The sequence below is a fragment of the Microtus pennsylvanicus genome, chromosome 13 (assembly GCF_037038515.1).
Source record: "Microtus pennsylvanicus isolate mMicPen1 chromosome 13, mMicPen1.hap1, whole genome shotgun sequence".
Lineage (NCBI taxonomy): Eukaryota > Metazoa > Chordata > Mammalia > Rodentia > Cricetidae > Microtus > Microtus pennsylvanicus.
Genome location: NC_134591.1, coordinates 34,767,235 through 34,784,489, shown reverse-complemented (window position 1 = coordinate 34,784,489; position 17,255 = coordinate 34,767,235). Strand labels below are relative to the sequence as shown.

General features: G+C 38.3%; 1 protein-coding gene across 7 annotated transcripts in view; it reads right to left on the bottom strand.

Annotated features, from left to right (window-relative positions):
• Patj (PATJ crumbs cell polarity complex component) overlaps positions 1 to 17,255 on the bottom strand; it is a 314,603-nt gene that overhangs the window by 219,558 nt on the left and 77,790 nt on the right. For all 7 annotated transcript variants that reach the window (XM_075944778.1, XM_075944774.1, XM_075944777.1 and 4 more), the window contains exon 17: positions 15,366 to 15,497. In XM_075944778.1, the coding sequence (XP_075800893.1) occupies positions 15,366 to 15,497 (132 nt within the window). The remainder of the gene's footprint in view (positions 1 to 15,365; positions 15,498 to 17,255) is intronic.

The following is a 17,255-nucleotide window of genomic DNA, read 5'->3' as shown; positions in this document are numbered from 1 at the left end:
ATGACACACCTTCCCAATTCCTCAGAAACTGAAATATTTAGTGAAGTCAATTTTCGTACATTTTCCATGCTATATTTATTTTCAAAGCATATAAATTTATATTAAATATGTATTTTAATACTATAGAGTTACTTAGGCGCAACAATTAAATGTACTCAGAGTATTCTGTGTTGCCCTATTAAAAGATTTCTGTAATTTTACTATAATCATTATAACTGCCTTATTAAAAACAAAAGGAAAAAGTGAGCCAAGAACTGCCACTCATCACCTGTGTTGTGACTGAGGGTGCCCTACAAGTAGCCGGTGTCTCGCTCCTATCACCATGCCTTCCCTGCCGTGATGGGCAGTGAACCTTGACCTGTAAGCCAGTCTAAATCCCTGCTTTTCTTTCTTATATTGCATCTTGTTAGGTATTTGGTCACAGTAATGAGAAAAGCAACTAATACAATCATTTTTTAAACGTTAATCAAGCTGCTAAGAGAGTAGGAAAATACAGTAGTACACCATTAGAACAGAGAGTACAGCACAGTGTCATAATGTTCAAAAGAATACCGAAATAAGGGGCAAGTGAGATGGCTCGGCAAGTAAAAGCACTTACTGACATCCCTAAAATTCCAAATTGGATGCCCAGAACCAATATGGTGAAGGGATAGAACTAAAAGAAGAGAACCAACTTCTATAAGCTGTCATATGATCTCCACATAAAGACCGCGGCATGTGAACATGAAAGCATATGCAAACACAAACATGCTTAATCAATCAATCAATCAATCAATTAATCAATAAGCAGGCAAATTCAGCATTTAAGAGCAGAAACTGCTATTGCAGAGGACCTAAGTTCAGTTTCCAACACTAGCATCCATTAGCTCACAACTACATGTAACTCCAGCTCAAGGGACTGGATGCCCTCCTCTGGCCTCTGCAGGCACCTGCGTTCATGTGCACACAGACACACATGCACATGATTCTTAAAGTGAAAATAAAAAGTAGAAGAAAGAGTATATCTGCTAGCTTGCTGGTTTTCTCCTGAGGGCCAACTATAATGTCTGCTACATACAAGACAATGACTATCAAAACATAGTCCTTGCTGGGCTATAAACATACCCAAAGCATGCTATTCCCTATCATATATAAATAACCACAACTGCCCATACTTCCCCAGTTCTACCAGTCCAGAAGGTCTTACTGGTCTTACTGGTTTGCACCCCATTGCAAAGTGGGCACTGTTATTACCTGCACTTCCTAAATGAAAAAAATGAAGAAAGATTTCATCAAGGCAAATAGTCGGCAAACGACAGAGTCAGAATTTAAGCAGGTAAATTCCAGTGTATGCGTTTTAGCCACTAAATTTCTTCCTAGCCTAAAATAAACTTTTCCTAAGTGAACAAAAATTGAAAGAACACAGACGCGGCAGGAGATACGTTATCACCTCTCTGTGTAAAGCTGAATCCTTTACATATATCATGCTTGGTTGTTAGTGGTTCATATTTCAAGACCCAGACGATGATACCAGATAGTACAGAAAGTATAACATGTCTCCAGACAGCTTAACTCAGCCACTTCTTTGCCAAATTTTAATTTACATTTAGTTTCTCAAGAATTCAATCATTTGGTGAGCTTAAGAACACATTTACAGCAATAGAAGTGAACATATGACAGTCATTATGTCCAAATGAAGGAGATTCCAAGTTTCTGAACTGCCTATAAAACGCATTATATGAACGTTTGTGTCCATTCCAAGAGATCAAAGCCCCAGATTCCATGTAAACTAAAGCAGAGCACAGCACATCACCTGGAGCGAGGAGGAGGCTCCCCCAAACACAGACATGCACAGGATGAGCAGACCGCATGCTTTCCCAAAATCTAGATGAGAAATACAACAAAGTAGCCCTGGCAAAACTACCAGAGAACATGAAGTGGGGATGTGGGATAGAGAGAACACACAGCCAGCCTGATCTACAGAGCAAGTTCCGGGACAGGCTCCAAAGCTACAGATGATGATAACAGGGGTAGAAGAAAGTATCTCCATGTTTTGCAGCACTAACCCCCAAAAGAAAATAAAAAGCAAGGTGTGACAGTTTATTAATAATCGTAATATAAAAGCTTCTGCGGGTGTTTTTATTTAATCTATTCTGTATCAATACTCAAAGCACTGACAGGTTAGAGATTCAGAACCACACAAAAGGATGGTCAACAGCTAGTCTCCAAAACTGGACAATTTTATTTCAGGTAAAAATTTATTCATAAGGCTCTCAGCCTTTGATAGCTTTTTAAGATGTTTATCTTATATATATGAGTGCTTTGCCTGAATGTATGTCTGTACCACATGTGTGCCCGGTGACCATAGAAGCTAGAGGAGGGCATCAGACCTCTAGAACTGAAGTTACAGATGGTTGTAAGCAGTCAAAAGTGGGACCTGGACCCTCTCTAACAGCAGCAACTACTGAGCAATCTTCCATCACATCTGAGAGTGTTTTAAAATTGTATTTTATTTTTATTCCTGTTAGTGTCTGTGTGCGTATGCATGACACACCATGCATGTGGAGGTCAGGGGACAATTTGTAGGAGTTTATTCTCTCTTTCCACCACGTGGGTCCTAGTGATTGAAACTCAGATCTTCAGCTGATGACAACGCCTTTACCTGATGAGCTATCTTGAAGGCCCCTTTGATAACCTTGACACTCATTGACAACTGAGTATGCTAAGTTATGTAACTGGACTACTATTACTCACATGAAGGAGAACATGGGTACTTGTATGCCACAGTTTTGGGTTGCATGATACAGCAGCTTACTATGGCAAACTTATTCTCCACTTGGAGTACAGAGTCTTTTACAGAGGATGTAGGCATTACAAGACCAGACTCACAGAACACTGCCAGACAACACTGAATTAGAAAGCCATTTACAAATAGAAAACAAAACAAATAAAAAACCCCAAAAACCTAGGAACCAAGGAAGCCAAAGCTGTGGCATAATTATGATGGAATTAGCTTTGAAGCTTATTCTACACACACCTCCTTATTTAGGTATAAGAATATACATTTGAAAGATAATTTTAAAGACTGTGTACATACACTAACTTCTGTACAATAAGTATGTAGTATTTTGCTAGGTAGTGGTGGCGCACACCTTTAATCCCAGCACTTGGGAGGTAAAGAAAGGTGGATCTGGATCTCTGTGAGTTCGAGGCCAGCCTGTTCTACAAAGTGAATTCCAGGACAACCAGGGCTGTTATGCAGAAAAACTGTTTTGAAAAAAAAAATTAAATAAAAAAAATGTAGTATTTCATAAGGGGTCATTCTAAATAAAAAGCAACCAAACCAAACTAGAAAACAATCAAGATGTCAAACTGTAACTTCTTAAATGTAATATAGCAATGTTATTAATTGAACTAAGGAATATTAAGTTAGATGCTAACTCAATTAATGGTTAAGTAAATTTTCAAATGATTATCCCAAAAAATTTGACAAAATGGGGGCATAAGAAGAAACTACTAGGTTTAAAAGATAGACAACTGACTATTTCATTCTGGAGGTGTACAAATGGAAGGATCTAGTACAAGAAGAGGCTGAAATGAGGTACCCACTGAGCTGTGCAAGCCTTAGGGACAGGTATACTGGGATGTAGCAATTCTGGCACACAGCTAGTGTAAATTGTGATTTCCACTGAGAACGAAGTCACTCAAAGTAGGAATCTGAGATTTTAAAATGGAGAAAAGATGAGAATGGAAAAAACAAAGATGACAGCTAACCCTCTAGTAGTAGGATGAGTATGGATTTTAAGTCATAGTTTTGAGCCCTAGCTTGGGCCACACCTGGCTATGTACAAGTATCTTTGTTTCTTTTCTGAGTCAGTTTCCCCATATGTGAAATGAGCAACTAGATGGATCCATGAGCCATAATCTGTCTCCTCACAACTCTAAAATCCTATATCTAAATGACAGTATTGAGTATAATTTATACAAGTTTCAAAACTACTACTATCCACCCCCCCCCAACAAAAATAGGGAGGCAGGATGTGGTATATACCTATAATGCTATCACTTAGAAAAGCTAAGACAAGGAGATTATAAGTCCAAGGCCAGCCTTGATTACATAAATAATTCCAGACCAGTCTGAGCTTCATATTATCAGCAAGCTATTTTCGTGTGTGTGTGTGTGTGTGTGTGTGTGTGTGTGTGTGTGTGTGTGTGTAGCTAAATACACTGCATTGACAGTGGAAAGCTGTATACTGTGGTCACAAAATTTTCACTTAACTAGTAACACATTTTCACTTAACTAGTGAAATCTCTAAAACTCATAGATAGTCTGCTGATTATATAAACCTAAGTTCCTGAGTATTCTATTACTCAAGAAAGGTAAGCAAACAAAATATATATGACAGCATGTGTCCTCCTACATAAAACCAATTTTCTTAAAATTACTTTTATTTTTTGAAATTAAAATATAATTACATCATTTCTCCCTTTCTCCCTCCCTACAGTCCCTCCCATAATAACCTTCCTCCTTTCTCTCTCAAATTCAGAACCTTTTTTTAAGTTGTTGATTCTCTGTCTCTCTCTCTCTTCATTCCTTAGTTGCCTGTATTTCTTTAAGGTTGGGCCCCAGGAGATTTCTAATTTCCATGTTAGCATGTCTTATAAGTATCATCCTTGTAAAGGTTATGTTTAGGCAGCCACAAAACCAATCTTTAAATGCCTTTCTCCCTACTTGCCATGTTAAGACAATAATTAAAAGGTAGAAACCATAAACGGTGACAGATCTGAGATTAAGTGACTATTGAGTGCTCAACCCTAAAGGGAAAATCTATATCAATCCTAATCTAATCTCTATCTTCAGGCTCAGCCAACACCGTGGAAGGCAGGGCAGAAGATAGGAAGAATATAGGAAGGATGGTGCTGGGAAGTGCTGTCTTCTGGACATGGCATGGCACTGCACTCATGAGCTCACAGACACTGGAGTTACCTGCACAACAATTCCAGTAGCACATGAGGCACTGGCTGAGGAGCTACAGGTAACAGATAGCAACTGCACAAGGAAGGAGCTAATTTTCTTCATGGGTGAGGCTACTGGCAGTTGCCCATGCTTTAGTGGATGGTTCCCATTTCATATTGATGGACAGCACTAATTGGACTCAGTGGTTACTAAAAATAAAAAAAGAAAACATTAATATAGGAGGAGGACATATTGAGGGTGTCCAGGGAGGTAGAGTGTCGTCAATGTTCAAGACACATTGTAAACATGCTTGAAATTGTCAAAGAATAAATTCAACAGTCTCTTTTATTAGATGGATCATCAAGACAGCTAAGCAGGTAATGCTGTCAAGCTTAATGACCTGAATTCAAACCCCAGGATCCACCCGGAAGAAGTAAAAATTGTCCTCTGATCTAAACATGCACATATGTACACACACACACACACACATTCACACTTCACACTGTGGCGTGCATGTATGTATAGACACACAGAGAAAAACACACAAATACATACCAAAAATGCAAGAATAAATGAATAAATAAAAATTAAAAAGTATAATCTCTCCCCAAAATACCATAGTTTTAAAAATATCTAGACTCGTCTGGTTTAAGAGAAAAAGCTGTAATTAATTACATTAAAAACCTTCTGATCTGACCAATACGTTAAGCATTTACTTTTAGGAAACCAAATACATTACAGTGAATATAAGGTAATGTGAAAATGGTTATAATGAGTAATGAGCAGACATGTTCTCTGGCTCTAAACTCATGTTTAACTATTTTGTAATATAACACCGTCAAACCAATTACCACAATATCATCATATTCAAAGCGTGTGCCCACAAAACACATTCAGTATACACAAGACTGATGAACTGATCTGGTTTCTAGTTCCGTATATCTTACAGCTTCCTAAACATCGTCAAGTATTGAGAACAGATTTTTCTATTGCAGTATACACAGAACAAGGCAGTCCCTGAACAGCAAAGGAAGTATAGCACATGAGTCAATCAAAGATTAGGAGATAAGGAGTGGGAAGGGAAACTTGCTAAAAACAAATATATATTCTAAGTAAAAACAAAACTGTTTAAGTTTACCCCTAAGCATAGCTCATGGCTATAAAATCCAGCGCCCCAAGTATGCTGAGCCAGTACCCTAACCCCTGCACAGCATTTCCAGCCTAAATAGCTAATCAACATTATTCCCCCAGGAATTCCATGCAATCATTTCTTGAAGAGGATTACTTTCCCTTATCTCCTTCCCCTCTTCTTAGATATTATCCTTGGATATTAATATGCCCTTTAGTTGTTCCATCTTTTGAAACTTTTATTTCATGCTATAATTATTCACCCATTCAACAATCAGTCAATTCTGGACCAGAACTTTTGCTTGCTATGTAAGGGGTGAGGGAGCAAATAAAAAAACAAGGCAATATCTGTTATCTAAAAGCCCCATCATTCAGCTGAAAGGCCTGGGGTTCCATCAGGCAAAGTGCACTGAAGTACAACTAAAAACACACTACTGAAATGTGGATATACTTAACATTAATGAACTGGACATGTTTAAAATATAGACAGTGAATTCATAGTAAGAAATATCCTAGTTAAAAAAAAAAACACCGTAGCTGAAAGGCACTATGATGCATGAAGAGTACAGATGTGTAAACTTTTTTGAGAGATTCTTTAAATCTCTCAAGCATGGCTGAAGAACGCTCAGGACTTAAGAGCCAGTGACAGCTTGGAGAGGACTGTTTCCAGCTCCTACATGGAGTCTGTAACCCCAGTCCACCCAAAAGATCCAACACTTTCTTCTGGACTTTGTGAGCAGCAAAAAAAAAAAAAAAAAAAAATTCACAAATTAATTAACAGACTCATATACATACACAATAAAAAATTTTTTTTAAAAAAGTGGCTGGAGCAAACTTCTCAACCATTAGTTTTGGAATTTATTATACATTTCTATGCAAATTTCAATATAAACACAAACACTAGACTAGTTGAGTGATAGTGACCATGTTGTCTTCTCTGAGATACTGGTGTGACTCTTCTCAAATAGAGATAACAGTAGAGATGCCAAGAGCTATCAAACATGAACTAAGAAAATGCATGCACAGCACCCAGGAAGTCCACAGTAATCATTTATAAACACTGCTACCCTTACTATTGTGAACTGTGAAGTCAGTGAAACACACAGACCTGTGATATCAATATCTATAAACTTATTCCTTCACCTCCAACTGAGTACATGTCACCTAGGCCAACTGTGCTAGCATTTGCTGAACCATTGTCACACCTGCACCACCTCACATGAAACCTGAGAGCTGGTCTGTGTTCTTCGGATAGGCAAACCTGAGCATTCAAAGGCACATAGGAAGCTTACAAGACCATGTCCCAGTCTGTAGTCTCTTGTTTGCTGAGAAAACGGGGCCAAGGAGCATCTATGAACTGGGAGTTGTCTGACAATCACAGTAGTATTACCTGGTAGTGTTCATCCACCTCTGAAATACTCACCAAAGATAACACAGGCTCCTCTCCCCAGCATTTACTATGGTGGAGTCAAAAAGACAGAAACTCATTGACTAAAGGGAAAGTTACCCCACAAGAAAGCAGCATCCGGCTGATGTGCATTTGCTGTATGTCAGCTATTCCTATTGTTCCCATTAGACCAATAAGATTTCTTTCCAAACTCATATTCCTAACCCCTGAAATCCCTCCAAAGTTTGGTATTAGGCCTGACTTAAGACCTTTCAGGAAGCCTGCTAATTTCATCCCTCCCTCCATCCCTCAGGTACGCTTTGATTAGTGCTATCTGGATTGAGCTATACGCACAGCCTCTCTGATCTCTTATTAAGAGGCTCGAGTCTGATGTCTTCGACCTGCTGCTCTGAGGCTTTGGAGGTTGGTCATCATGCCGAGCACAGTTCACACACCTGGAGCAGAGCTCCTTCTACCCACCCACTCTACAGGCTTGAAAAACAGACCTTTAAGTCAAGAGAGAACGCTCCTGCAGCAGTCAACCACTGCATGAACACATTTTCCAAATAAAGCAGCTTAAATGACTTAAAGGCCACAGAACTTTCCCAGAGGCAAAGGAAGCAAATCCTGAGGAAGAGATCTTTAGCCCAGTTAGCACTAGAGCTTTAGTACTTAGACAGTCATCAAAATAAATGTGGATAGGCATCAGAAATGGGCGAAAATAGGCTTCATTAGTTCCCCCAGCTCCTTTAAGCAATAGGTGACCTTCAAAAGCAGTTGTGTGCTTTGGTCAATAGCAAGCTACATGACATACATGTAGAAATGCCAGGTGCCAACAGTTTCCTTGAAGCTTGCCTAAGCATCACGGTGAAACTATGTAACTTGTCATATACCAATAACCTCTGCATTTTATACTCCATAAAAAGGAGAGTTTTGCACCTGAGTTATTTATGTTACTATATGTTAAAATTATGTCAGTACTTATCACATCTATAAGCTAGGTCCTGAACATTTATCACCTTGAATGTACATAAAGATACTAGGCTTCTAAGAACTACTATCAACTGACAGCAGTATTTACTCAAATTGTCAAATCATTTGACAAAAAGCAAAGTCCTAACATGCCATCCCATTATTTTTGATGAAGAAGATTCAGATTGGTGGCAGACTTAGGAACAGACTGATGGGCACTAATATCAGAGTGAATATTAATACTCTACTCTCTTAGCTACAAAGACAATAAATTACTGCCATAATTAAAGTTCAAACTAAATTGATAGTAATATATTGCTATCACTTAGTCTTTCCACATCATGGAAGACCATTAACTTCATGAGTTATATATATGCTTATATTTTCTAGGAGAACCATCTGAATAAAAAAAATGACTCTACATAAGACATCAATTATAATCCTTCTAAATACATATGTCTCAAAATAATAATCCAGCAATTTGGTAAAAATGTATCAAAATTGAAAATGTATATGTTCCTTTGATTAGCATGTTCTCTTCTGGAATTTGTCATTAGCTCAACTGCCACAGTTTTACAAAAGAACATTATCAACAATCCACTACAGTCTCACTTAGTTATTTGACCTACACCACTTGGGTACAGGAGGCTAGTAAAATAAATTATTGTCTATCTACAATAATGCATTGTGTAGTCATTAAAAAGAATGAGGTAGCTCTATAAATACTAAAGTGAAAGAAGATGTAATTGGTTACAAAAAGCAAAGTACTTAAGGTATATATGATATATCATACATATGTCAAAAATGTAAAATTTATATAACAAGAAAACTATTATTTATATAATCCTGTGTTTATAAAACACATCTTAGAGGAAAGACATGAAATACAATAGTTCTTCCTGGAAGAGCCTTGAGTGACTGTCAAAAAAGGCTTGCATGTACTTTTGAATTTTTATGGCATATGCATATTACCAACTTTAAAAACACTGCAATGTGTTCAAAAATCCAAAAGATAATTTTGTTACACATAAAGCTTTTATAACCCTTCCTTTGACTTTAAAATGTCTTTTATAAAGAGAATATGTGGGTTAGGGATATACCACAGTGGTAAGGCACCTGCCTGGCACACTTCAGGCTCTGGCTCTGCTCTCCAGGACTGCAAACTAAGCAGAACAATGGATCCTCTGAGCAGAAACTGTGCACCAATTTCTCACAGATCCAAAGGCAAACCATTCCAGAGTCAGCAGCTACTCCTGCTCAGACTGTCTGTTTTCACAAGTCATTTCCTGAAAACTGTCTCCACAGAACTATTTCCACTTGATGTTTAAGGTCATCATCTGCCTATGGCCTTTCACAGGAGTGCAGCATAGCCAAGATCACTCACATGGGACTCAGCTGTTGAACAGCATTATCTGCCTATGGCTTTTCTAACAGGCTTACAGCGGGACCAACAGTCCTCATATGTAACACAGTTCCCCCTGAGACAAACACAAAATCCTTCAAAAATATCTGCTATGGCAAAGACTGAGTCATTCAGGAAGGGAGAAAAATGAAGAATAGGATGTAGATGTGTTGGGGGGGGGGGGGAAGAATTATTGGTTAATAAATTTTGCCTTCTAAATCACTGAAATTTAAAAGTACCGAGGATGGCAACGCCATGGCTAATGTCAAACATTTTCAGTGAATTATAATCATGAGGGGTTATTCAAAGTTCAGCATAAATCAAAACACCAGAAAATATTCACTTGCTCCGTTTAATTTATAGGGTCAACTGAAGGTAAAATCCATATAGTTCAATCTTTGCAAGCTTTTGGGTAGAAATCAGAAGTTATAGACTTTCAGGATACCACACTGCTGTATGAAGAAATGCTAACCCATAAGAACAGGATTTCAAACTAGCAGTCACTTTCCTCTGAAGCAGTAAGCACTAGCTTCACAAGGTGCATATGGACACGTTGTATTAATTAATTCTTGATATTTACTAATTTTTCATATATCATTGAAAGGAGAACGCTAACTGGTAGCTTACTTTTTAAAAAAAATTCTAATTAGAAAAACAAAAAGATGCACTGTAATCAATTTACTATAGAGATGCCTATTAAAAAAGTATACAAAACCCTCAAAAAGAAATATCATATCATGATTAACAACAGTGGGATATTAGCCCAACTGCTTGAAGTCAAATTTCGTTTCTACCATATACCCGTTGTATGAGCTTAGACTTAACACCAAACGAATCTATCCTTAGTTTCCTTAATTGTTAAATGGGGATCACATGGTTATTCTGAGACATATATGAATTAATATATGTAAAATAGGTAAAATGGGGCCTAGCACATAATTGACAATAATTGCCACCTACTACTCTTATATTTGTATTAGTGGTGATATTAAAGAGTACTAATAATATTCCATGGAAATATTATTGAAAGGAATGGTGACACTATACATAAAAAGGGAGAAAGCCAAAGCTAAGTTAACTGAAATACAATACAGAACCCTCACCTATAGATTAGTAAAGACGCTATGAAAACTTAAAGCCAGAGCTAGAACAGCTCAGTAGGCAAACGTGCTTGCTATACAAGTAAGTTTCCATCTCAGGCTCCACAGTAAGCAGAGAACCTACTCTAGAAAGTAAGTTTCCATCTCAGGCTCCACAGTAAGGAGAGAACCTACTCTAGAAAGTAAGTTTCCATCTCAGGCTCCACAGTAAGCAGAGAACCTACTCTAGAAAGTAAGTTTCCATCTCAGGCTCCACAGTAAGCAGAGAACCTACTCTAGAAAGTAAGTTTCCATCTCAGGCTCCACAGTAAGCAGAGAACCTACTCTAGAAAGCTGCCCTCTGACCTCCATACATGCACTCTCGCACTCATGCGCCTGCACACCTGGGAACATGCTCAAGCTTACACAAGCATATGTGCATGCACACGCATGCACACAAACGATAATAATAATAATAGAAATAAATTTGAGGGGGTTAAGTTTTGGAGATGATAGGGTTTCTCTGTGTAACAATCCTAGCTGTCATGGAACTTGCTCTGTAAACCAGGCTGGCCTTGAACTCACAGAGATCTGCCTGCTTCTGCCTCCTAAGTGCTGGAATTAAAGACATGTACCATCACTGCTCAGCAGAATTAAAACTTTTTAAGCTTATGGACAAATTTCCCAGGTTCTCTGCAATGCTCCATCTCCACCACCCAACCTTGCAATCTATGGAGTCACACACACTAAACACACAAGACAGGATTTTAGCCAACTTCTGGGGAGCGGAGAGGAGAGACCATCTCTGCTAAAATCACAGCCAAATAAAGCTTTAGTCTAAAATCTAACCTATATTTACTGTTTCTCATTTTCCTTGTCCAAATCTAGTATAAAATTGTTGGACATAAATTCCCACATTTGCTCTTTGGCCAATTGACTGCCCTCTAGAATTTTCTATCAGACGCAGCTCCTTCATTTTAGAGCAGACACTTTGTTATGTTATGCAACTACCATCAATCCTAGGAACTGCTGACCTGCTGAGACAGCCACCTACGCCATCATTCCATGGATCAATTAAACTTCTGACCACTAATCCGCAGGTAACTCATATATTGCTCTCTGGAAGTTGGTGGTATGATAGGATACAATTTCATGGCTAAATTTAAACTCCACTAAAAAAGGTATCCACTTCTTAATTCTCCTGAACTACAAAGCTAAAATGTGTGTCATTTAAATACACGGTAACATGGCACTAGCATGAAGAAAGGTATCAACAACTGTTGGGCTTATTTTCTCAGTGGAATGATGGTTATTAATGCTCATTTTTATGGTAACAGAAGACTTTCTTTCCCTACACACAAATTACATCCTAGAGACAGAAATATACTATTTTCAGTTTTTGGGGCAGAGGAAAATTCATTGATTAGAAAAAGAAAGCTGTTAAATGAAATGAGCACTCAAAAGTAAAAGCACACTCTCTTCAACACTGACCACGTAGAAACTATGCCATGTCCTAAGACTAGAAAGGCTGTGGCTAAAATATTTCTGCAGTACTTAGTGTGGATACACTAAACTTAGAGGGCAGGAATCTGCCTCAATCCTATTCTCCACCTACTACATTTATACAAAACTATCAAATATGGGAGTCACTAGACAAGGCCGTTCATAGCCTCTGTTACACCTCTACTTAGTTTTACAAAAACTATTTTTCAACTTTAGAAATTGTGACTTGATTACAAGGATCATACAACTAAATAAATTAATGAACTTGCCACAAATTAAATTTTAAATTTCATTTCTCTATCGTCTGAACGCTTTAGTGGGAAACAGTTTCTCGTACCCCTCACAAATGATACAAATGTACTGTACACAACTGTGAGAGCATGTAACACTGACTAAGGAAAAATACTCAACATAAAAGTGAGAGCTCTTCCTTCCAAAGTTAGGGAGAAAAGGAGCTGACTTCCTTTATCTGAATTAAAATACCATTTAGGAAATTAAGAAGTTGCCTATCAGTTCTCTAAGAAACACAAAGACAAAAGAATTATCTAGCACTTGGTTTTTTTGCAGCAAAGTTACATCGTACAACCTGAAAAGAAATCAATGTCTACTTACACAGACTGAGGAAGAGGATGAGGGGTGGGGGGCCACACAAAACAACCTACATTTTATAAATGAGAATATTCAAAAAAGAAAAAAGCAAAGCCGGGCGGTGGTGGCACACGCCTTTAATCCCAGCACTCGGGAGGCAGAGGCAGGCGGATCTCTGGGAGTTCGAGACCAGCCTGGTCTACAAGAGCTAGTTCCAGGACAGGTTCCAAAGCCACAGAGAAACCCTGTCTTGAAAAACCAAAAAAAAAAAAAAAACAGAATGAAAAATGCCTATCTCTGAGAACATACTGAGAAAACAAAATCCACATCAGAACAACTGTTTTGAAAACTACAAAGCTCAAAATTGTTAGAGCTTTCTTGTCAACTAGAAATTTAACTGAAAGAGCCTGACAAATTTTTCTTTCTTTCACAATTCTATTAAGCTCAGAAACAATTTTCTGCTTTAAGATATGCAACACTTAAAAACATGAAGTCTGGGCTAAGAGTATAGCTCAGGGCTGAAACTGTTGGTTAGTACTTACGAAACTCTGAGATAGACACCCCCCCCTCCACCCAAGAAGTGCAAAACAGACAAATCAATAAATATTTAAAGCCTGAAGTGTGATTTAACAAGTCAACAAAAAATATATTTATTAATTAACAATGAAAATACAGAGAGATCTCATAAGACGGTGGAAACGTAGCTGAACACCAAGATTACATTTAAAAACTGTTTGTAAATTAAGCCTCATCATCAAAATGAGTAATAAATCTCACTGACATTTGTTCATTTAATTCCAGTGAATTCTGTTTGATTAAAATTTTATTGAATCCTTTACTAGCAACATATTAGGGGCTGGGTGGCCCTTCTACAGTGGGTAGAGAACCAAGAGTTCTTACCAGAATCTTACATTTGATACTTCCTGATGACACTACTTCCCAAAATGCTCATTTTAAATCAACAATTTATAATTCAATAATAATCTAGGAGGAAATTCTAAGAGCAGAGGCCTATTTGGCACAGAAATATGCCAGCAACACTGAAATAGCATACTTCAGGAATTTAAAAATCAGTAGTTTAAATCTTACATAATGCTAAACTTTTTTCTTATATTCTATTCTCTATCACCTTATTATATTAAAAAATGATTTCAGGAACTGGAGAGATGCCTCAACAGTCTAGTACTTGCTGCTCTTGCAAAGGACCCAAATTTACTTCCCAACACTCACATGGTACCTCACAACTATCTGTAACTCCAGTTCACGGGATCTAATGCCCTCTCTGATCTCTGTGGGTACCCAAAACACACATGGTGCACAAAGATCATGTAAGCAGAACATGCATAACCATAAAATATATAGGTTTTAAAAAAAGGATTCAGGGAAGGACCCTGGCTCCATGTGTAAAGGCAATAGCTGCCCAGTCTGATTGCCTGAGTTCTACCCACAGGGACGATGTAGTGCATAAAAGAAACGGCCTGACTCCCACAAGATGCCCTCTAACTTCCACATGGGTGCTATAGCATGTGCATGCACTCATACCCATACCACTGAATGAATGAATGAGTGAGTGAATGAGTAAATGCAATTTTAAAATCTGGTTTTATATAATTTTGCCTTTTTTTGCTTTGATAGAGGATGTCTTGCTTTATTAGCATTGTGTTTAGGTCACACTAGTTTTAACGTCTGCATCTTAGTAGTAAAGGGATTGTTGTCAACAGTTTTAATTCTTCTCAATAATTAGAGGTCCAACAGCAGGCCAGTAGGAGGTAAACTGCTGCAAAATGCAAGTACCCTACTATGCACTCCAGTGCTCCCACTAAACCCTGATCAGTAACCTTACTCTAGCTAGAACTGGAGTCATAATAAATATTTAACTACAAAGGTGTTATGCATCCATCAGCAGATAATTTCACCAAGAATATTTCCACTTAAGTTCATTGAGATTGACAAATAAGCAAAACCACAAAAGCCTTCACATGGCAGGAAGGACAGAACGGTGAGAATCGGGAATGCTGCTAATGTGTACAGAGTTTCTTCCTGTTTGCTTCTGCTCTTAAGAGACAAGGTCTCCTTACATAACCCAGATTGGCACCAAAGACCAACCTTATGGTCTTGAATTTATGTTCCTTCCACCTCAGCTTCCCAGGGCTTCTTTTTGGAACTGATTATGGAAGTTCATTACTTATTGTAGTACTGATTGCATAACTTACAACACTAAAAACAACCTAGGTGAATGTTCTAAATGGGTGTATTTCATGGTACATGAAATATATTTCAATAAACCTGGGGTAGACCCATTTTTAAAAGTTTTGAAAGCAGAACAAAACTACAAACCTAAATCAAAACCCCTCTCAGGGGTTCCCATACCTGATAATCCAAAATGCTGAAGCCCAAGCCTTTACAGTCTTTCACCAGCTCCACAACCTTGACTTCAGGAGACCACAGGGCTAACTCCCCATCATCATCATCTTCAGTGCTGATATCTACACTGCGATCAACCTGAAAGAACAAAGAGGGTAAGAGCTGGAGCTGTCGCCCTATCTCTTCGGAAAAGAACTCGGTTTCTTTTCAAACTGGGAAGTCTCTTTGGCATGCTTGGTTAGCTTTTGATCTTTGTAAAGAGGGCATGCACTGGGTACTCACAATCAAGGATCAAAGCTTCATAAAACATTCAGGCATTCACAACTGCAGGTCTTTCGCACGTTTTCAAATAGTTTCATTGCAAGTGTTAACACTGACCTCTTATACTTCAATGAGGTCTGTCATCCCATTAGAAGCATAAAAGGAAAAACAGGTAATTTAAGTACAAATATAAACTTCATGCAAAGCAGAAGCACACAGATGACTGAAAAGCAGTACTGTAGTCATGATTTCAGTCAGAGACAGAAAAGCCAGCCAGGGTACAGAGGAGCCACTGCTGGCTGCTCCCAGATCCCATGAAAGTTTTACTAGAAAAGTACAAGAAGGAGGAAGAAGAGAGGAGGTGGTGGCTGGTGCAGTAGAGGTGTGGCAGCGTCAGCAGCTGCCACTACCAACTCCTTGAGCCCTGTGAAATTCCCCAGGTAGAAAACAGGATTGATCTGGTATTGGAGGAAGTGAGTTAGTACAAGCACACAGCACACAGGTTCTTGGTTAATTCCCACACTTTGATATCCCTCTCTTGTAGATTCCTGTTCATTCAGGAACCCAGTGAGGTTCAATGAGACAGATCTACTAGGGGCCCTGGTTACTACAGAATCCTTGAGTTTTATTTATAGCACTACATTGATTTGGACTGATTAATTTCTTGAAAAATAGTCCTTTCACAGACAATGACATTTTAGTTTAGTTTTGTGAAGCAGGGTCTTACTCTGTATTTCAGGATAGCTTATGCTGTGGGACAATGATGATGTTGTATCCTGTAAAGGTTTGTCAGTTGTATTGCTTTAATAAAATGCTGATTGGCCAGTAGTCAGGAAGGAAGTATAGGCGGGGCAAAGACAACAGGAGAATTCTGGGTGATGACTGCACATTGCATCTTTCTTCTTTCCAGAATTCTCCTGTTCTCATCGCCCACCTCTACTTCCTGTCTGGCTACTGACCAATCAGCATTTTATTAAACCAGTATAACATACAAAACTTTACAGGAACTAACTATGTAGCCCAGGCTGGCCATCAATTCACAGCACTCCTATCTCAGTCTCCTGTGTACTGGGACTACAGGCATGAACCAAACATATGGCTAAGTAACAACTTTTTAAAACAAAATGCTTAAAATCTTAGAGAACATCAGTAAATAAAATATGTATCATTCCTACAAACAGAACTAAGTCACTGGTATAAGAAAATCCACTGAAGACGGGCGGTGGGGGCGCACGCCTTTAATCCCAGCACTTAGGAAGCAGAGGCAGGCGGATCTCTGTGAGTTCAAGGCCAGCCTGGTCTATAAGAGCTAGTTCCAGGACAGGAACCAAAAGCTATGGAGAAACCCTGTCTTGAAAATAAAAAAAAAAAAAGAAAGAAAGAAAGAAAGAAAATCGACTTAATGGGATCAATGAGAGGGCTCTATAACAAAGCCACTCGCAGAATTAGAACTGATCAGATCTCAAATTGTTGAGTTGTTACAGGATGTGGAGCACCTAATCCAAGTTGGGCAGAACCTAACACAAGAACAATTTCTTGGTTCTTGACTGACCAAATCTGAAGTGAAAGAATATACTCCATGGCTATTTTCCATGTGTTTTAGCTTGTTAAGGATTATTTGTTTTATTATTTTAA